At 38.6% G+C, this 22,313-nt stretch overlaps 1 protein-coding gene across 1 annotated transcript; it reads left to right on the forward strand.

Annotated features, from left to right (window-relative positions):
- The first annotated feature begins 37 nt into the window (after positions 1 to 37).
- Positions 38 to 21,594, forward strand: LOC124139552 (AMME syndrome candidate gene 1 protein homolog). Its single transcript, XM_046506713.2, has 5 exons — positions 38 to 294; positions 14,142 to 14,252; positions 15,537 to 15,651; positions 16,996 to 17,086; positions 18,777 to 21,594. Exons 1-5 carry the CDS (start codon positions 59 to 61, stop codon positions 18,941 to 18,943), a joined length of 720 nt encoding a protein of 239 aa, XP_046362669.1. The 5' UTR covers positions 38 to 58; the 3' UTR covers positions 18,944 to 21,594.
- The last annotated feature ends 719 nt before the right edge of the window (positions 21,595 to 22,313 follow it).

A 22,313-nucleotide genomic window follows, 5' to 3' on the forward strand; every position in this document is an offset into this window, starting at 1 on the left:
GCAGTTCTGCGATATAGACGGATCCTAGTTCCTCTATCTCTCGCGTGATTACACTAAAATGTCGCGAGACCACAGGGGGAAGATGGCGGCCAGCTGTTGTGGAGTGAAGAAACAGAAGTTGAACAATTCACTTCCCTCCATTTGTTGCAATGGCTCCGCCGTCTACCCGAACTACCACAAAAATGGATACACAGTTGCTAGTCCAGAAATGTGTTACTTCTGTTTTGATGTACTTCATAGTCATTTGTACAGTTATGAACAACCAAAAGCTCCCCTTTTCACCAACGATTCATAGTGAGTATGGCCCAGTACGAGTTGTTTAGTGCCTGTTTATCATGAAAATGATGAGTGGATTTTAGTAACAAGTTTGATTCTGATACAGTTTTCATACGTAACAGATTCATATAGCAATTATGAAACTATTTTGAAGTAGTTTTAGCCGCAGTAGTGCATTTGAAAGCGGTAAGGCCTTTGTTGACACTCTACTCGGGTTGATAACTGGGCGAATCCATTTGTATCGGAAGGTGAGAAATTGAAAGAAAGGTCAAAGTGGATTCAAAACAAATAATATAATCTGTGATATTTGATTACTCTGATAATGTTGTTGAAGATTTGTGACAAAATTAGATAATGTTGCATTCTGACATGCCTTTAAAATGTTCAAGTAAGTTCACTGCAAAGTATAATTGGAAATACAGTGACTTGACTAGGGTGTGGTGTGAATTGCAGTCTAATGAATGATTGAACCTAGTCCACTTGTTAACACTATAGCATGATGAAGGAATTACATGGTGAATGTACTTCTTTAATAAAACTAACAGTTTCATCTTCAAGTTTCTAGTTTCTCTAAATCAGTGGAATAATCTTCATGTGTGTATACCATAACAGTGATATGCCTTTGTGCTATTTTTAGATACTGAATCAGCTGTTGGTGACCAACCTATATGCATACTGCTAAGCTCATTGACCCTTTGACCGGGAATTCAACCATGAAATGATATGTTTGTTTATAGATCCCTGTACTGCCAACACATTTACAATCTCAATTACATTCACATTCAAATCTCTTTTGGAATTTAGGTTAATACATGGTTGCCATGGAATTAAAGGTTTGCATAATTAATTTATATGTATTATGACTGTGAGTTTAAGCAAGGTATGAGGAATTTTGAAATTTGTTCAATTGATTTGACGATTTTTACAAATTAAATATATATACCAAATTTGTGCTAGCTGGTTGTCTAGAATTTATCAACACATCTTCATCATCATGTGTTTTGTATATGATTTATGGTCATTTGTGATAATTTTAAGGTAGAGGTTTGAGTGGACATCGAAATCAGAAATGAACTTAATTTGAATCTGTATGTCCAGTAACAGTACAAACCTTTTTTACTTTGGACATTTTCTATGTCGTGATATGAACATTGATATGAGCAAGCGGCTTTCATAGAAAATTTGTTCTATTAGAATATCTCTATTTTTTAGTGATTGTGCTACTGATTCCCTGGGCAACTAAAATGGCAGCATATTGTGTTAAGCATACTGGGCATGGTGTTTCTTCATGATGTTTTGATAAATGATTCTACAGAGAAAAATGTAGGTGAGCCTCTGTTAACGACATCTTTATGTTTGGCAATAGTTTGTCTATCTGATACACACTGTTTGCTATGATCATTGACCTAAATCCTTGCATTGATCAACTATGTGTTTGCATCATCAAATGTAGAGAAAAATATTTATTTGATTATCAAAGTTTGTTTCACAACTTTCACAATTAAATCTGCTATTCAACACTTTACTAGATAATTTCAATTTACATATAAATAAAATCATCAGTAATAAGCAACCCAAAGGAAATGGCCTTAAAACCGGAGGAAAACAGAATGTGAAAAATAGTTTTTTTAACAAAATAAAAGAAAAGATACGAGTAAATTAGATGTCTCCTGTGTCCCGCATGTAGTCTACTTGGCAGAGTCTGTTTGGCAAGCAATATTTCTAATTCTGAAAGAATTATTTTCCATACTATTTCTAGATTTCTACATGAGCCTGCCTACTAACCAAATCTCATGAGGCCTGATCTCCCTTCTTGCATCATGGGGGGCACGGGTGGCCCAGTCGTCTAAGGCGCGCGATTCGCTGTGCAGAGTTGCGTCCCTTGGGCACGCCAGAAACCTATGATTGTGGGTTCGAATCCCGGTACGCCCCGATTATGTTTCTATGTTTGTCAGCACCATACCCGTGCTCGTGGGTTTCACCGAAGTGGTAAACGTCTAAGACCTGCATCACTTCGGGCTTTCCTCCCACATGAAGCTGACTCGCCGTGATATAACTGGATAATGTTAAAAGCGGCGTTAAACCCAACTCACTCACTCACTCCCTTCTTGCATCTGTCATGAACGTGATGATTTGCCGGACTGAGAGAAATGCATGTAGGGAGATTCTGTGAGTGGTTGCCATGGGAGACTGATGGGTGCATCAGTAGTAAGAAGTACATGATGTGATGTGAATGATCAAACAGGACTGAGCAAGTCTATGTACCATGCTTAAAACTCACATTAACTTTCATTACACGTAGCTTTAAGAATGTATCCTACGGTAATCTTCATATTGATGATGATGATGATGTTGGAGATTAAACGAGCGCTTCCGCTGTTGCCGATTTTGCACTCGTTTTATATTGAGTCCCATGTTTTTATGTCATGAAGTACACCAAAATATTTTGATTTGAACTTCGGACAACTATCTGCTTAGCTTTTTCTGTGTTTGACACCATTTTCTTTTTGTGAGGCTACGTTTCTACAATGCAGTCAACACAATATGTTTGTGCAAAGTGTGCACGACTGCTCTTTAGTTTATACCTCTGTAAACACAAAATATGTATGAAATCAATTCTGATAAATACATTTAGCAATGATAATGACCTCACAGACTGCTTTTTTAATCATTAATACTAAAAACGTGCAGATGATATGATAGCAAAATATGAAACAGTCTGCTAGTGGGCATGGACTACTTAATTTAGGTTTGTGTAAACATAAACATACAAAAATATACCTTGGTTAACCTATCAAATGCCGTGAAATCACTTGCAATTTATTTTAAAGTAACTAGTGTTAACAGGTTTAAGGTAGAAGAAAAAATATATAAATGTTATGACAAATAAATATTATTTTTAAAATGATATGACAAATTGATATGATTTATATTTTCTTGTCATCATGGTCTTATATAACATGTTTATCTCATTTCATTACCAGATAAACTTGATATTTTCAAGTGAAAATGTCATCAATTCTTTCAGGTCATGAGATCACTCTCCTTCCCAGAGTTCCATGCCATCATGTTACGAGTACCTCTGCCACAGGCCAGCGAGATGTGACGATTCATCACATCTTACACAGTTCATTCAACACATTACACATATTTTTCAGCTGTTTCATTTTTTAAGCATCTACACGTTTAGATAAATTATTTCATAAAATGACTTTCATTGAGAAAATAACCTAAGACATAAAAGACTATTTCCATTTGCATATTTATCCTTTGTTTATATGAGTTATAGGGCCCTATCACACTCCGTCGCAGTGGTGACTCAGCATAACACCACTGCCACAGGCTACTTTGCATATCACGTGACCGGACTTTTCTCTTGTTTGTAAACAAACACGCTTTTTCAGAAATCAGTATAGAACGGACTAATGCAAGTATTTGGGGGCGCTTTACATATTGTTTTGCATAACTATATACCGGTAGATATGCTACTACAACTGCGACAGTGAGTTGCATGACAATATATATTTATGCATCAAAGTGGCCGTGTCGCTAGCTCTCCGTTGGATATCGATGACAGCACATGGAGCCGTCCAACCAATGTAAACATAGGATAACTACGCAAAAACAAGTAGATTTTTACATATTTGCATACTTTCTCAATGAAAGTTAACCATTCTTTGACATTTGTTTATGAAAATGTGTAGACTTGTCAAACATGAAACGGATGAAAAGCATATGCAATATCTTGAATGGACTGTGAAAGATGTGACGAATCGTCACATGGCGCTGGCCTGTGGCAGAGGTACTATGCTAGCTGGCTGCCGGCCGCATGGAACTCTGGGTAGGAGAGTGGGGCCCTATGTGTTGTCATCGAAGCCTATGGAGAGCTAGTGAAACTGTCACTTTGATGTTATGTTGCCGGTGTAGTAGCATATCTGTGTACTATGCAAAACAATATGCAAAACACGCCAAACTTCTTCCAATAAGCCAGTCTGCTTATTTCAGAATAAGCATGTTTGTTTACAAACAGGAGAAAAGTCTGGTCACGTGATATGCAAATTAGCGTGTGGCCGTGGTGGAATGCTATATCATCATTGGGCCTGAGTGTGGTCATGAGATGAGACAGACCATCTTCCCGAGGCAAGAGAGTTAACTGACTTTAAAAGTCCTGTTTCCACCCTTGCCGAACTAGGCAGGAATTCCTGGGCTCGATCGTAGCGCCACCAGTGGGTATTACGAGTTATGTTCTTTCTAAGCCTCTCCTATGGACCAATCAGATTCCACCTCTTGTATCACTTGCTTTTGCTTCAAACATGGCGGCTTACAGTCAAGATGATCTAATCGATAATCAAGGTCTATATCGTGATAACACGGGTCTCACATCGCGAAGTTCATCAAATCACGCGAGCACCTTGATTGAAAACATGAAAAGATTTGGAAAATATCTGTTGACAACGAGTTGGCAGTGCACATGCTTTGCAAACCCTGCAATCGACCGAAATCTGCATTTCAGTTTATGAACCGGATTTCGATTTCATTGCACGATTTTGATTGGACTATGCAAAGTCTCGTTAGTCCAGCCAAAATGTAACTCCGTGATACCAGCCTATTTAGAAACTGGACTTTTATAGTCCGTTAACTCTCTTGCCTCGGGAAGATGGTGACAGACACGTTTACTCTGAAAACCATAATCTTACTTGGGCAGACTGAAAGTAGTCCTGGCTTTATTGTAGAACTACTTTCATTCTGCAGCAATGATATTAGCAAGTTCCTCACAGCGATATCCCGTTTGCAGAGCTCTCTATACTATAGCTGCCACTAGTCAAAACTCCCCACTGTGATAGGTGGCTACAACCATGCTTGGAGTTGAACTCACAGCCGACTGACCGTTATGTTTACAAACAAGTGATGATTGCTGTGATGCGAATATTCTTACCCCTGCTAAATTATTTTCTTTGTTTGTCAATTTGAATTTCTGTTTCATTACAACTTTCATGTAATTAATATAGTAAGTATGTATATCATCTTCAATTTTGAACTAATCTGATCACACAAACAAAAAGGTAAATTCATCTGGGAAATATGGTCAGTCGTAAACCTTTTCAAAATTCACTATGATGGCATTCCCAAAGACATAAACAAAAGTATAAACATTACTACATTTGGGGTTAGAGGGGAAATTTCTTTGTTTGATAGGCATTACTTAGAAGTTGACGGAAGACAAGATAGACACAATTTTTATGGATAACAACTTCTTGAATACTGTGAAAAGGGACGTTTCGGTATAGATCCTTATACCGTTGTCAGGTCTTGCTTGACAACTGTATAAGGATCTATACCGAAACGTCGCTTTTCACAGTATTAAAGAAGTTGTTATCCATAAAAATTGTGTCTATCTTGGGAAGATTCTTGTAATGGCTGCATCCACACTGGTGGCAGCGATGTTACTGAGAGTGTTACGAAGGTGTCACACACTGGTGGCAGCGATGTTACTGAGAGTGTTACGAAGGAGTCACACACTGGTGGCAGCCATGTTACTGAGAGTGTTACGAAGGTGTCACACACTGGTGGCAGCGATGTTACTGAGAGTGTTACGAAGGTGTCACACACTGGTGGCAGCCATGTTACTGAGAGTGTTACGAAGGTGTCACACACTGGTGGCAGCGATGTTACTGAGAGTGTTACGAAGGTGTCACACACTGGTGGCAGCGATGTTACTGAGAGTGTTACAAGGTGTCACACACTGGTGGCAGCCATGTTACTGAGAGTGTTACGAAGGTGTCACACACTGGTGGCAGCGATGTTACTGAGAGTGTTACGAAGGTGTCACACACTGGTGGCAACGATGTTACTGAGAGTGTTACGAAGGTGTCACACACTGGTGGCAGCGATGTTACGGAGAGTGTTTCGAAGGTGTCACACACTGGTGGCAGCGATGTTACTGAGAGTGTTACGAAGGTGTCACACACTGGTGGCAGCGATGTTACGGAGAGTGTTACGAAGGTGTCACACACTGGTGGCAGCGATGTTACTGAGAGTGTTACGAAGGTGTCACACACTGGTGGCAGCGATGTTACTGAGAGTGTTACGAAGGTGTCACACACTGGTGGCAGCGATGTTACTGAGAGTGTTACGAAGGTGTCACACACTGGTGGCAACGATGTTACTGAGAGTGTTACGAAGGTGTCACACACTGGTGGCAGCGATGTTACTGAGAGTGTTACGAAGGTGTCACATGTGGGAAGGAGCTTGTGACATAAGTGTTGTTTCACTTGAGTGAAATATTGATTTTCTATTTTAAGGTAATGACACCTATTTCATCACTAAATTATACATTATAAAAGCAGGAACCTTGACATATAAGATGTGGGTGCTGGTTATGTTGTGAGTGACAGCTATTTGTCACGTCAGCTTTAACACCAGACTGGGTGTGTCTGATCAAGGCAAATTGCTACTTCGTAGATTCATGTGGGTTTGGTCCGAAAAACTTTTAATTTCACCAATAGTCTTACGTTAACGTTTTTACAACATTTTGATTCTCCGTCGCTCACAGGGTGCAGTGTTCTGTGAGTCATGTCTTGTTCAGATCAGCATTCAAGTATTATGCACGCTCACTGGGCGTCAACGTTTTTGAAAGATTGTATGTCAGCCTCTCTGATTGACTGTGGATGACATATAAGTGTATAACCCTAAGGCTTGCCAAGATATTGTTTGATCTCACCCAAGCGATATATTTGCTGTGGAAACAGTTCTAGATGATTAATTACATGGTAATGTTAGGTCAAATATTTCGTCATTCATGAAACTGCTTATGAAGGGTAGACTTAATTGCTGGCCTGTGGCGAGTAGAAATAGTCCAGGGCTTGCTATTAGGAGCAGTTACATTGGACAGTTGATAGCCTAAGCCATATGGTAGCATAGGGGGATCCATAGACTAACATCTAGTCTCTGAAATGAACATATCGTACAGAAAAAACAGTTGTTCAGTTATCTTAATAAAAATATAATAAAAGGGAGCCCAGTGACTCTCTTCATTTTCAGACTGATACTGCAGTAATCTAGACTTGCCAAACATTATAGACTTGCATGGGCTGCATTTGCATTTGATATATATTTGATATATATTTGTATCAGGGTCTGTAAGACAGACTAGGGGATCCAGAGGGGGGTTCATACGCACAGGGGTTCAGGATCCCCCTCTTGAAGAACAAATGTAGTATTTTGTAGGCAGTAAAATTATCTGTGAGAGGATATTGATATTTGGGACACCTCAATTTTAAAATGCTGGATCCCTTGGTTAGTTAATTGATATGCTAATATTTGTGTCTAGCCTTATTGTTTTTGTTTATTTCAAAAAATAAAACCAGCTGTAGGAAGAATGTTATTTTGTGCTTGAAGCAATGTTGGCTTGTAGCCAATGTAGAAGGGCCAGTTCTTTTCAACACGAGCTGTCCGTAGGTTCCCCAGTATACGAACAGTATTCTTATGTTTTATTCACACATGTATTTATCGTGTCTCGTAAGCCTTATGGAGGGTCCTTACTTTTAAAATATATGTCCATCTTTTGGTATGTACACAGCCTATGTAACTCATGACACATAAATAAACTATTTCTCTCTCTCAGCATCTGCACCAGCTTCACACTTCAATGGTCAGTTCTTAAAAACATTTTGGAGTATCAAATACTCAATAATAACTTCTGCAAATCTGAACAATCTGTATTGACATAGTTTACACAAATAACTATTGATTGTTTCCCATCTGTGCGTTCAAACTTCTGTGAGACAATGAAGATGTCGGTCTAGATTGCAATGGTGTCATGATAAAATGGATGACTACTAAAACCAAGGTCAACATAGCGCAAAGAAAAATCCAACAGATGGAAGTAACTCTGATAAATAATAATGAATATTCTGATAGTATGATTTACGCAGTATATATCCCCATGACATTTAGATTTAGACTAAAAATTTAAAAATTGATATTATATTTTTACTGCAAGCAGAAATTTAAAAAATATAGATGTATTAATTAAATCCGTGGTGTCAGTTTACATGGACAATATTACTAGCCGAGAAATTGTTTAACAAACTGGTAGAAGATAGCTGTTCTCAATTATTCAGGTTTCAGCCAAGTTAGCTGGAAAGCTTTGTCAATGTGCACACAGTAAAATTCCTTGTCAACATTGATTGTTAATCATTATTGTTTTGTTGTGAAGCTCTACCACATTAACCCAGTACCAAATGATTGTATGTAGTTTACTAACTTTCAGGAAATATTTTGTATTTGAATATTTTCCACAGTTTTACAGTATGTTGTTCCCAAGGTTTCTGACCCCTTACACAATATTGGTGTAAACATTACATTAAAAATCCTGAAAAGATCAGTACAATTAATATTACCTACTCTCTTTTGATACATGTATATTGCATAAGATCTTCATTTGCTTGTGATTCAAGGCAGGTCTGTGCTTGAGTATTTACTAGTCTGGCTATACCTAAATATATAAAAAATGACACCACATCAAGCTTCTGGCCATGAAGATACCAATAGTGTTGTAGTGGGCCACTGTTACCAAACACCATAACCTTTTTCACATATGCTTTCATACCAGTTAATTCACAAAAACTTTCAAAACCAACTACAGACGTAATAAGCGCCCAGGGCGCTCTCAAAATTAGAAATAGGGGGCTCTTATTTGAATGTTGTTTGGGTGAAAAAATCAGAGTTGAAAGATCCTAAATCTCGTGGTTTGTGCTGACAGCCTGAAATGTTTACATACGTTTACATACGACAGATATATGTTTCCAGAATTTAACTGCCCATGATTAAGGGTGCATATAACACACAAGTGCACATTATTCACGAATAAATAAGTCTTGTGTACATTGATCAATCGGAAGGGGTGCTAATCATGCTAATTGGGATTGTGCACTAGCCAATATATCAGCAAATATCGCCACAGGCGCTTATTAGAGCGGGGCGCTCTTTACGTCGAATATGGTTTCTTTTTTTGTAACTGTAATATATAATCAGGAACTGCAGAAACATAAGAGCAAATAGATTATATGCATCGGGAGGTTTATCAATGATATGCCTCTGTAATTGTTGGGGTCACCCTTTACAAATGATGCTTTTCATCATGTTTATCAATATAGCTGGAGACTTCCTATTCGGTAATATCTTGATTTAATGAGGCTGCGTATGGATCTGGTTGTGCACATGATTCAGCTGGCTTCATATTGCTACTAATTCCAGAGAGGTCATTGATTTCTATAAAATTGTCTAAATGACCTCACTGCATTTCTGAGCAATAGTGGCCCCCAGGGCGGTGGGGTAGCCCAGTGGTTAAAGCACTTGCTCATCACACCGAAGACCCGGGCTCGATTCCCCACATGGGTACAATGTGTGAAGCCTACTTCTGGTGTCCCCCGCCGTGATATTGCTGGAATATTGCTAAAAGCGGCGTAAAACCATACTCACTCACTCAATAGTGGCTCCAGGCCCTACCACATTTCTGAGCAATAGTGGTCCCAGGCCCTACTACATTTCTGAGCAATAGTGGTCTTAGGCCCTACTACATTTCTGAGCAATAGTGGTCTTAGGCCCTACTACATTTCTGAGCAATAGTGGTCTTAGGCCCTACTACATTTCTGAGCAATAGTGGTCTTAGGCCCTACTACATTTCTGAGCAATAGTGGTCCCAGGCCCTACTACATTTCTGAGCAATAGTTGCTGCGGATCCTACTACATTTCTGAGCAATAGTGGTCTTAGGCCCTACTACATTTCTGAGCAATAGTTTCCCCTAGGCCCTATTTCATTTCTGAGCAATAGTTTCCCCTAGGCCCTATTTCATTTCTGAGCAATAGTGGTCTTAGGCCCTACTACATTTCAGAGCAATAGTTTCCCCTTGGCCCTATTTCATTTCTGAGCAATAGTGGTCCCAGGCCCTATTACATTTCAGATCAATAGTTTCCCCTCGGCCCTATTTCATTTCTGAGCAATAGTGGTCCCAGGCCCTATTACATTTCAGATCAATAGTTTCCCCTAGGCCTATTTCATTCCTGAGCAATAGTTTCCCCTAGGCCCTATTTCATTTCTGAGCAATAGTGGTCTTAGGCCCTACTACATTTCAGATCAATAGTTTCCCCTAGGCCTATTTCATTCCTGAGCAATAGTTTCCCCTAGGCCCTATTTCATTTCTGAGCAATAGTGGTCTTAGGCCCTACTACATTTCAGAGCAATAGTTTCCCCTCAGCCCTATTTCATTTCTGAGCAATAGTGGTCCCAGGCCCTATTACATTTCGGATCAATAGTTTCCCCTAGGCCTATTTCATTCCTGAGCAATAGTTTCCCCTAGGCCCTATTTCATTTCTGAGCAATAGTGGTCTTAGGCCCTACTACATTTCTGAGCAATTGTTGCTGCGGATCCTACTACATTTCTGAGCAATAGTGGTCTTAGGCCCTACTACATTTCTGAGCAATAGTGGTCCCAGGCCCTACTACATTTCTGAGCAATAGTGGTCCCAGGCCCTACTACATTTCTGAGCAATAGTTGCTGCGGGTCCTACTTCATTTCTGAGCAATAGTTGCTGCGGGTCCTACTTCATTTCTGAACCATATTTGTCCCAGGCCCTACCACATTTCAGAGCAATAGTTTCCCCTAGGCCCTATTTCATTTCAGAGCAATAGTTTCCCCTAGGCCCTATTTCATTTCTGAGCAATAGTTTCCCCTCGGCCCTATTTCATTTCTGAGCAATAGTTGTCCCAAGCCCTATTACATTTCAGATCAATAGTTTCCCCTAGGCCTATTTCATTTCTGAGCAATAGTTTCCCCAAGGCCCTATTTCATTTCTGAGCAATAGTTTCCCCTAGGCCCTATTTCATTTCTGAGCAATAGTGGTCTTAGGCCCTACTACATTTCAGAGCAATAGTTTCCCCTCGGCCCTATTTCATTTCTGAGCAATAGTGGTCCCAGGCCCTATTACATTTCAGAGCAATAGTTTCCCCTCGGCCCTATTTCATTTCTGAGCAATAGTTTCCCCTAGGCCCTATTACATTTCTGAGCAATAGTTTCCCCTAGGCCCTATTTCATTTCTGAGCAATAGTTTCCCCTAGGCCCTACTTCATTTCTGAGCAATGGTGGTCCCAGGCCCTACTACATTTCAGAGCAGTGGATGTGTTGTTTGAAAAAAAAAAATTGCTCATCCTTTCACAGAAATATATTGCGTCTTTTGAAGCAGTGACCCAAAAAATATATTGTCGCTGCTAACAAAAAGCTCCAAGAATTTTAATTAAATGACGGGTTCCTATTTTAGACTCCCTAAACGCTTTTGGCTCAGTCCCCTGAAGTGTCACTTAACAAGACTTGATGGTATCTGTTACGATCAAAGATTTAAGCAAAATTGTGGAAATGAAATTGTCCGACAATGGACCTACTCTTCAACAATGTCTGAAGCTGCTCTGCATCCATTAGTTAGAGAATAAATGTAGTATTGATTCTGTCATAAATGTGTAGTTTTGATGGGGAGAGTCTCTTGTAGGATACTGAGCATGTTGAGGTAAGTAGATCAATATTGGGAAACAGGAGATCAGTGGGACGGAGCTTGGAAGCTTTTTCAGGAATTCAGATTTCCTTTAATTATTCTTGTCGTTGATTTTTTTCTTTTTGAGGCAAGAAGTACCTTGTCACAGTTTGTGAATATGTTATGAATACAGAGTTGAATGATAGGGCAAGATAATTGGGATTGTGAAGATTTGAGTTTGCATTTAAAATAAATGAAAACACATGTTAGCAGTTGTCTCATGATCCATGATAATCTACAGTAATATGAAATATTATTGTAACATTCCTAAACTGTGTTTGCTATGACTGATATTGGTGATAAGTCACCTGTAACCATGGTAACCCTTTTGTTACCCCTACATCTTGGTAGCTGATGAAATCCATCAAACATGAAATCAAATTTGGCATATAATTATGTGACCAGGAAATCTTTTCAGTGAGTTTTCAGTAAATGTTTGTCACAGAGATAGTTGAGCCAAGATATATACGGTATTGATATTTGTGCCCCTCCCTAACCATGTGTGCTAACCATGCTAACAACGGCCTTCCATTACTATGACAGCATTAGAAATTGGCACTAGTCCTGTTGTCCTTGCCAATCACTGTATGATATTAAAATATTAAAATATTAACGCTCACCCAACCTTGTCCAAAGCTGAGTGTATTAATGAAGCCGTACTATAACCACCATTGGGAATGGAAAAACGATAACGGAAAACATCATCAATAATTCTAGTTCTTGTATGCACAACTTCCTCCATCAACCGGGAAGACAACCAGCCGCCATGCACTGATTGATTCCATGCACTGATTGATTCCATGCACTGATTGATTCCATGCACTGATTGATTCCATGCGCTGATTGATTCCATGCGCTGATTGATTCCATGCACTGATTGATTCCATGTACTGATTGATTCCATGCACTGATTGATTCCATGCACTGATTGATTCCATGCACTGATTGATTCCATGCATTGATTGATTCCATGCGCTGATTGATTCCATGCACTGATTGATTCCATGCGCTGATTGATTCCATGCACTGATTGATTCCATGCACTGATTGATTCCATGCGCTGATTGATTCCATGCACTGATTGATTCCATGCACTGATTGATTCCATGTGCTGATTGATTCCATGCACTGATTGATTCCATGCATTGATTGATTCCATGCGCTGATTGATTCCATGCACTGATTGATTCCATGCATTGATTGATTCCATGCGCTGATTGATTCCATGCACTGATTGATTCCATGCACTGATTGATTCCATGCGCTGATTGATTCCATGCGCTGATTGATTCCATGCACTGATTGATTCCATGCGCTGATTGATTCCATGCACTGATTGATTCCATGCGCTGATTGATTCCATGCACAAATTGATTCCATGCACTGATTGATTCCATGCACTGATTGATTCCATGCACTGATTGATTCCATGCGCTGATTGATTCCATGCACTGATTGATTCCATGCGCTGATTGATTCCATGCACAAATTGATTCCATGCACTGATTGATTCCATGCACTGATTGATTCCATGCACTGATTGATTCCATGCACTGATTGATTCCATGCGCTGATTGATTCCATGCACTGATTGATTCCATGCACTGATTGATTCCATGCGCTGATTGATTCTATGCACTGATAGATTCCATGCACTGATTGATTCCATGCGCTGATTGATTCCATGCGCTGATTGATTCCATGCGCTGATTGATTCCATGCACTGATTGATTCCATGCACTGATTGATTCCATGCACAAATTGATTCCATGCACTGATTATGTAATATGTGTCCTCTTTACCTACAAGGGCAAACATATCAGGTCATATCACGTCACAAGACAACAGTGTATTGTTTCCGTCATCCCGATGGCATTGTTGACATCATTTGAATCTTATTGTGATGGGAGGTTGGAATGATGTCACACTAGACATGCTAGAAACGACATCATAGCGGAAGATTGTTGACGTCATTCGACAAATAGTGGTTTCGCTGCTGTTGTGACTTGCTGTCCTTATAGAGAAAACACTAAAATTCATCTCTGTATGTAGACATCTTCTTTGGTAATAAATAGAACGTTATATGAGTGTTAATGTCATACTCTGTTTACGACAATCATGCCTAAATTTCGGTGTTTCCCTCCTGGGGAAATACCAAATTTAGACACTCGTGTCATAAATATAGTATGACATGAACACAAATATAATATCCTCAAAAAGATGTCTGTGATATGTTTTCCTAGGTGTTCTAAGACTTATGCCCTTTTTGTTTGTTTCAGCCCTTTGTTTGTGACGTGGAAGATAGGGCGTGAGCGGCGCCTGCGAGGGTGTATCGGCACCTTCTCCGCCACCAGCCTCCATGGAGGTCTCAGGGAATACGCTGTCACTAGGTGGGGCTCTATGTTACCATAGTTACACGGATATCCCACCTTGTTATATAACATGGTCCATCCGATTCATTGAGGAGTATAATATGTCATTTAATTTTAAGGTTAAAAATTAATGATCATCTTGACAAGAATATTGAAGAATTAGGTGCACAATCTTTTTTAATCAAAGAGCAAAGTTATGCCATAAGACTTTTGCAAATTATTGCTGTCTGAGAACATCTGAAGCATTTTGAATGCTCTTTATACAGACCAAGGGAAGCACTAAATGTAGGGATACACTTTTTCATGATGTTATCCTGCCATTTACCAATGTTTACTGCCCAATAAGGACTAGTAGAAGTTTGCCATTTTTAAGTGATTAGCTATATGTTGACATTATGGGGTTTAGTGTACTAAAACTGTTAGTTTCTATCGCTATTTTGAACAAGTCTTGATATATGTCAGCTTGGGGTGACACAAGATTGAGATTCTATTTAACATCAAAAATGATTCTTCCAGCTTTTTCAGTTTGTAAACGCTAATGTCCAGTGTCTAGAGTGTTGAAAAGAGCAGCTTACCAGCTTCAGTGGCAGAGAAACTAGAGATGTCATTTGATTGTGGTGTCATCATGGTCATGGCAACTGATGATGTCACAATGGTGTGCTAAGAATTGTGATGCAATTTCATTGTAGCGATACTTCCTAGAGGGTTCACTTGATATCACATGTTGCTTGTCTTTTTCAAACATTTGGCAAATAATTTTAGGCAATTGAGTTATGTTATCAAGTTTTCACTAGGTAAATATGAGAGCAGTGTTTCAGTGGCATGAGAGATGGCCAATTTATCCACTAGGTAAATATACGAGATATGTTTCAGTGCTATAAAAGATGGCTGATTTATTCACTATGTAAATACGAAAGCTATGTTTCAGTGTCATGAAAGATGGATGATTTATCCACTTGGTAGATATTGGAGATATGTTTCAGTGCCATGAAATATGGCTGATTTATTCACTATGTAATGTATGCGATAAGTTTCAGTGTCGTGATAGATGGCTGATTTATTCACTATGTAATGTATGAGATATGTTTCAGTGTCGTGATAGATGGCTGATTTATTCACTATGTAAATGTATGAGATATGTTTCAGTGTCGTGATAGATGGCTGATTTATCCACTTGGTAGATATGGGAGATATGTTTCAGTGCCATGAAATATGGCTGATTTATTCACTATGTAAATAGGAAAGCTGTGTTTCAGTTTCATGAAAGATGGCAGATTTATCCACTTGGGAGATATGTTTCAGTGCCATGAAAGATAGCCGATTTCAGCCAATCCAGAAGGAGGACTTCCCCAAACTCCATTGTTCCGTGTCAATACTCACCCACTTCGAGGATGCTGCTGACTACCTTGACTGGGAGGTGGGTCACATGACGTCTACAGTCTACATGACGTCTACAGTCTACATGACGTCTACAGTCACATGATGTCTGCAGTCACATGATGTCTACAGTCACATGACGTCTACTGTCGCATGATGTCTGCAGTCACGTGACGTCTACTGTCGCATGATGTCTGCAGTCACATGATGTCTGCAGTCACATGATGTCTGCAGTCACATGACGTCTACAGTCAGTCACATGATGTCTAGTCACATGACATCTACAGTCACATGATGTCTACAGTCACATGACGTCTACACTCACATGATGTCTGCAGTCACGTGATGTCTACAGTCACATGACGTCTACAGACACATGATGTCTTACCAACATATGAGATCTACACTAATAGTGATTTTAGAATGGGTGTTGTTAGTTTTGGTTGTTTGTTGTCCCAAGGTTTCCATTGTGACAAGACTTTGTGACTTTGTCTTGAAATCTCAAGGTACCGCTTGCTGATGACGTTTGGTTTAAACATTTTTATCTGATCAGATGTCACCTCACCTGACCTCCTTTAGGGTTGTCAGATCTTCAGGTATCAAATCTGATCAAAAGATCTGATCTGATGTGATGATAGTAAGACTGTCTTCAAACTATTTTTTCAGATTGTTTTCAAATTATTAATTTAAACATGAGCAGTAATTCAGATTGCCAGGAAGTTCACATCACTGACCACTGACAACACTTGCCTCAATATTGGACTGATTTCGGTGTATCTGTAGAAACAGTGGTAGTCTGTTGATGCAGATCAAAATGAAGCTCACATAACTTGTATTCAGCCATTTTGTGTTTTAAATGGCTGAGTTTAAGTGGATGGGCCCTGATAGCATTGTGATTTGAAACCTCTGGTTTACCTCTGATTTCCAAATTCATGGTATAATGGGTATTATATAGCTTAATTTAAGTGGATGGATTCATGATGACATTGTGATTTGAAACCCCTGATTTCCAAATTCATGGTATAATGTGTATTATATAGCTTAATTTAAGTGGATGGATTCATGATGACATTGTGATTTGAAACCCTTGATTTCCAAATTCATGGTATAATGTGTTTTATATTGCTCAGTTTAAGTGGATTGGTTCTTGTGATGTGATTTGAAACCTCCAATTTACCAATCAGGATTGAGTGATTTCCAAATTCACAGCATAAAGTGTTTTAAATAGCTCAATTTATGTGGATGGGTTCTGATAGCAGTGTTGTTATTTGATACCTTTAATTGACCAATCAGAATGGAGAGATTTCCAAATTTATGGTAGAATGTGTTTTATATGGCTGAATTTAATTGAATGAGTTCTGATGACATTCCAATATGTTACCAGGTGGGCGTGCACGGCATCAGAATCGAGTTCATCAATGAAAAGGGGAACAAGAAAACTGCCACCTACCTACCGGAGGTGGCGGTAGAACAAGGTAGATACCGTTCTGGCGCCTGGTCTATAGTCTATATCCCTGTCCGCGAGATCTGTCGAGAACCGTGAACTGTGACAAAAGACACACTATTTGACATTACAACCCGTCTTCACAACGCATCTGCACACTGCGTCTGCACACCGCTTGACACCGCTTGACTCCTATTGTCTCTCCGAATTCAGGGGATGTCGACTTTGTCTCCGTGTCGAGATACAGAACAGTGGGTTCATATATATATCTTGATCACTCGACTGTGATTTAGAAAGTACCCATTATGTCTGCCGGCGTCTCTTGTCAAAATTTCACTAAGTAAAGTGGAAAATACAGTATTATTGCAACCTTTGTGGTACAATGGGTTGTTATGAGGTGTCCGTAGACATCTGCTATATACCTGACAATGTGACATCAAATAATATTTGCTCTGAAAGATCCAGGTTTGATTATTATTACGTGTCGTCCATAAACAATTAAACGTTCAACAGGTCACAAAGTCTGATTCATCAAGTGGGGCGGTCGGGTAGCCTAGTGGTTAGAACATTCGCTCGTCACGCCGAAGACCCGGGTTCGATTCCCGACATGGGTACAATGTGTGAAGCCCATTTCTGGTGTCCCCCGCCGTGATATTGCTGGAATATTGCTAAAAGCGGCATAAAACCATACTCACTCACTCACTCACTCACTGATTTATCAAGTTGCCTTTACAACCAGCATAGGTTGCTGGAGACCAAATCTAACCATCTCCATGGGGACTGGAATGCAACATTGCCATCAAATAAGTGATGATATCAAATGCTTCCTTAGCAACAGGGTCACGGGTCATCTAAGGCACTGCACTTTGATGTGCAGAGTTGCTTTCCTTGGGCACGCCAGAAACCTATGATTGTGGGCTCTAATCCTTATGTTTCTAGGTTTGTCAGCACCATACCTGTGCTTGTGGGTTTCACCAAAGTGGTAAACCTCTTGAGACCTTCGTCACTACAGGCTTTCCTCCAAAATTTATCTGACACACCATGATTTAACTGAATACTGTTAAAAGCTGCGTTAAACCCAACTCACTCACTCACCTTTAGCATACCAGCACCTTCTTAAGTCAAGGGATTTAGCTGACTATAAAAGTCTAGTGGTGGAAACTGGACTTTTACAGTCTATAACTCAACTTGCCTTGGGAGGATGGCATGCGGGGACTAATGGTTGTGGGTTTGGATCCCAAATTCACCCTGTTATGTTTCTAGGTTTGTCAGCCCCGTACCTGTGCTCGTGAGTTTAAACAAAGTGGTAAATGTCTGAGACCTGCATCACTTCAGGCTTTCATCCTACATCAAGCTGACACACTGTGATAGAACTGGAATACTGTTCAAAACACAGTTTAACTGCTGTCACTCACTCACTCGACCCGTGAAGATCCAGGGGTAGAATAGGTCTTCAGCAACCCATGCTTGCTGTAAGAGGTGACTATGCTTGTAAGAGGCGATTAACATGATCGCGTGGTCAGGGTCACTGACTTGGTTGATGCATGTTATTGTATCCCAATTGTGTGGATCGATGCTCATGAGGTCAATCACTGGATTGTCTGGTCCACACTCAATTATTTACAGACCGCCGTCATATAGCTTGAATATTGTTGAGTGCAGCGTTAAACAACAAATAAACAGACAAACAAACAATGTTTAATGCAAGATTTTGTTTTTAGGCTGGGACCGAATTCAAACAATTGACTCTCTTCTTCACAAAGGCGGTTTCAAGGGTCCAGTGAATGCAGAAATTCGGAAAAGTATACGACTGATTCGATACCGTAGTGAAAAAATTACTGTTAGTTATAGTGACTATGTGGCACAAAAGCAGAACGGCCATGCATGATGACACAGCAGTACAGTCTACAGTGGCGGCCATTTTGTATGTTCACCATAAGGCAGGCTTACAAACTACAATCTTGTCATCTTGTTATCGCTGAGCGGACGTTTTCTCAGTCGGAACAACTTATTTGCAGAATGTGATAATTGGCGAAAATTATACCCATGTCTGTATCGGTGGGAATGTAGAGAAATTAATTTTGGTAAATTAACATTTGCAATATGTGCTCCATTGTATGTTAGTTGCAACATAGGACTAGAAAATATAGTTTGGATTAGATTTGTTTTGGAAATATATCAAAAGTAGCTGATGTTTTTAACTTCAAGGGGCATTATCACATTTACCTTTTTCAGGTTTATGGCATTCTTTTTCTTGAAAAAAAGGAGAGTTTTGAATACATATTGTAAATTTTTTCTAAAAGTATCTGCAAATGGTTTTGAATCTCATTTTTATGTACTGTCTTTCTCTCTAAGTAACGATTAGTGTAATATTTTTTGGTTTCTTAAAACGTGCTTATAAACTGTTCGCACAAGAAGGTAATTAATTCTTCAGATTTGAATAACAAACTTTTGCGAACATTAACTGATGTGTCGTCTAAGGCAGTGGTAAAATACCTTGTGGTCTTACTATTATTAAAATAACATAACTTATTTCATAATGATAGAATTAGTAACTCTTAAATCAATTTTTGAAAATTAAAATATAGCCATGACTGGTGATGTTGAAATGGAAAAATGTCTTTAAATAAGAGATCAGTCCTCAAAATAACTGCAATATTTGTCAAAAGATGTGGGTTTTTTTATGAGTAAAGTTTTATACCAAAATAATGTTAATAGATTTTGCCTTCAGTTTATCAGATCTAACAAAGTGGTTATGAAAGGACAGAGAGGTATGTTAAACACTGCCTAACATGATACGAAAAACAGTGCTATGTTAGGGTCGTAGGAATTAATTACTGAATTATCATCCATATTTACCTGAAAAATGGGGGAGACATTTTATTTATTAAATTTGAAGAAACATCATGCTTTATTAGTCGTTTCGAGAACACAATGACTTAGAATTGAGTTCAACCAAAAAATAATTATGATTATTAATATTAATAAATATTATAATAAGTCCATTTATGATGCGGCAGATTCCATTCACCAAGTGAGTGTTCGTGGTGCTACATTATTATTATCCCTGGATCAGTGTGCATACAAATTAATTCTCAGCTCCCTGGGGAGTTTAGAAATCTCAGCTCCCTGGGGAGTATAGAAATCTCAGCTCCCTGGGGAGTATAGAAATCTCAGCTCCCTGGGGAGTATAGAAATCTCAGCTCCCTGGGGAGTATAGAAATCTCAGCTCCCCGGGGAGTATACAAATCAAGTTGTTGAAGCAAAACACGTCTTTAATGAGGGATGATAACCTGAGAATTAATTACACTGGCCTAACTCTCCCCTGCATTTGCTCCCACCATACTGTCTGCACAGGGACCATTGTTGATCAAACTATGCAACACTAGGAGGTTAAGCCTGCCAAGTAGTATCTCATGTAATCATTGACACCAAAGATACATTATCAAGATATTTATTTTGTAAGAATAACTGAACCCTTTGTTGTCATATTCATAGGTGTAAATGACCTCCTGATACTGGTTATAACTGTTGGGTAAATGAGCAAAGTTCTTGCTGTAAACCACACAATGCAGTGAATGTTTGTTTCAATGGCTGCCTGTTGTTGTCATGGCAACCATCACAGGATGTTATCTTGGCTGTGATTGGTTAGATGGGACTTCTTCATATCTGATCAAAACCAAAACATCACAATGATATGATAATGTATTAAACCAAGTATATACTGTTTACAAGTAGATTGAATGAGATCACACTACATACTGGTTTTATTTGAAAAGGAACATGCAAAGTTAAGATTATTTCAGTAGATTTTATGCAGAATTTTTGTTTTCAAAGATTCAAAGTAATTTAATTTTTATTTTGTGTTTGGAAGGCTGTAAAGCTGTTATATTTCAAGATAAAAAGTCAAATAATTTATCTAATTGGGAAATATATTATTGCATATGTTAGAACTATCAAATGAAAACATTAATATTTAATATCCCATTCTACCACATCTGAGTCTGTGTGTTGTGACTCTCACAAATAGAATCTGATTGGTTGTTATCCAAGCTAGGGCGGATGTGTTGGCCCCTCCCATAGGCCCGCCCACATGCTAAGCCACACCCATTGCTGCCACTGTAGCTGTACTTTGACTCTAGATCAAGCCGTCATTGCATTTCAACTCTCCATCAACATGTTTCCGAGTCAGGAATATTTTTTCTCAGTTTTACTATTCATACTTTTTTGACTGTTTTTCATGTTCTATGATATTGTTTTTTTGTAAAAATATCCAATAAACTGGTATGTAGGTGTGTGGTACGGCGTGATTGTTTATATTCATGTAGTGGACTTTGCCGGTAGTATGTAGTAAAGTGAATATTTCATACATGTATCTCAGGCCTCACAAAAATGAACATATTTCAGACTACTTTTTAAATGTAACATATTTATAAATACATTTAAATCAAAGTTGCTTTTAATTATGATAAAAACTGACACTTAAGGGACAAACAATGTCTGAAGAATTCCTTTTTTAAATTTTATGAAATACAATTTGTTTGGCCTTTGAATATTAACGATGTATACTTCTTATTATTATATGTGAATGTGAGAGTTTCACTATTGTCAATCAGATATTTGAAAAGGACAATTTTTCTTTTGTATTGATTTTGAAAGTTTTTATTTGGGTGCATTTTGAACCTAAGGAATTTGCGTGAATAAAAATATATATACAGTTGTGAAAAATTGACTTTGAACTTTTTTTTCAAGAAAGTTGATTTCCCAAATTTTAATACATGGGGCAGCATATCTGTATTGAGAATTAGGAGAAGCCATTGAAAAAATTCAATGCAGATATTTTGATTTAAGATCAGTCTCTTAATTTCATTCCCTTTACAATACAAAAAATAATACAAAATAGTTCTGAAAGTAATAAAGTTATAATCTAAAAATCGAAAAGACTTAAAATCAAGTTGATTGAAGGAACACATGCAGCCCTTTGATTAAATTTGAAAAAATGAAGTTATGTTTCAATTCCTTTTTGACATCACTTTTAATAAATCTCACAAAATTATGTTATAGGAACACGTTTTTAAATCTTCACTGGCCATATCGTTTGGGAAAAGGTCATATTAGAAAAAAGGGCCAATCAACAATGAAAGCAAATGTTTTATCCTTGGTAGGCTTTGTGTTCTGAGATCTATCACTTGTAGTTGTCACGGATACCATAGCCTATCACAGATATGACTGTTTCTGTGTATTGTGAAAGAAAAAAC

This window comes from Haliotis rufescens, unplaced genomic scaffold (assembly GCF_023055435.1).
Source record: "Haliotis rufescens isolate VD_foot unplaced genomic scaffold, xgHalRufe1.0.p SCAF_9, whole genome shotgun sequence".
Taxonomy (NCBI): Eukaryota; Metazoa; Mollusca; class Gastropoda; order Lepetellida; family Haliotidae; genus Haliotis; species Haliotis rufescens.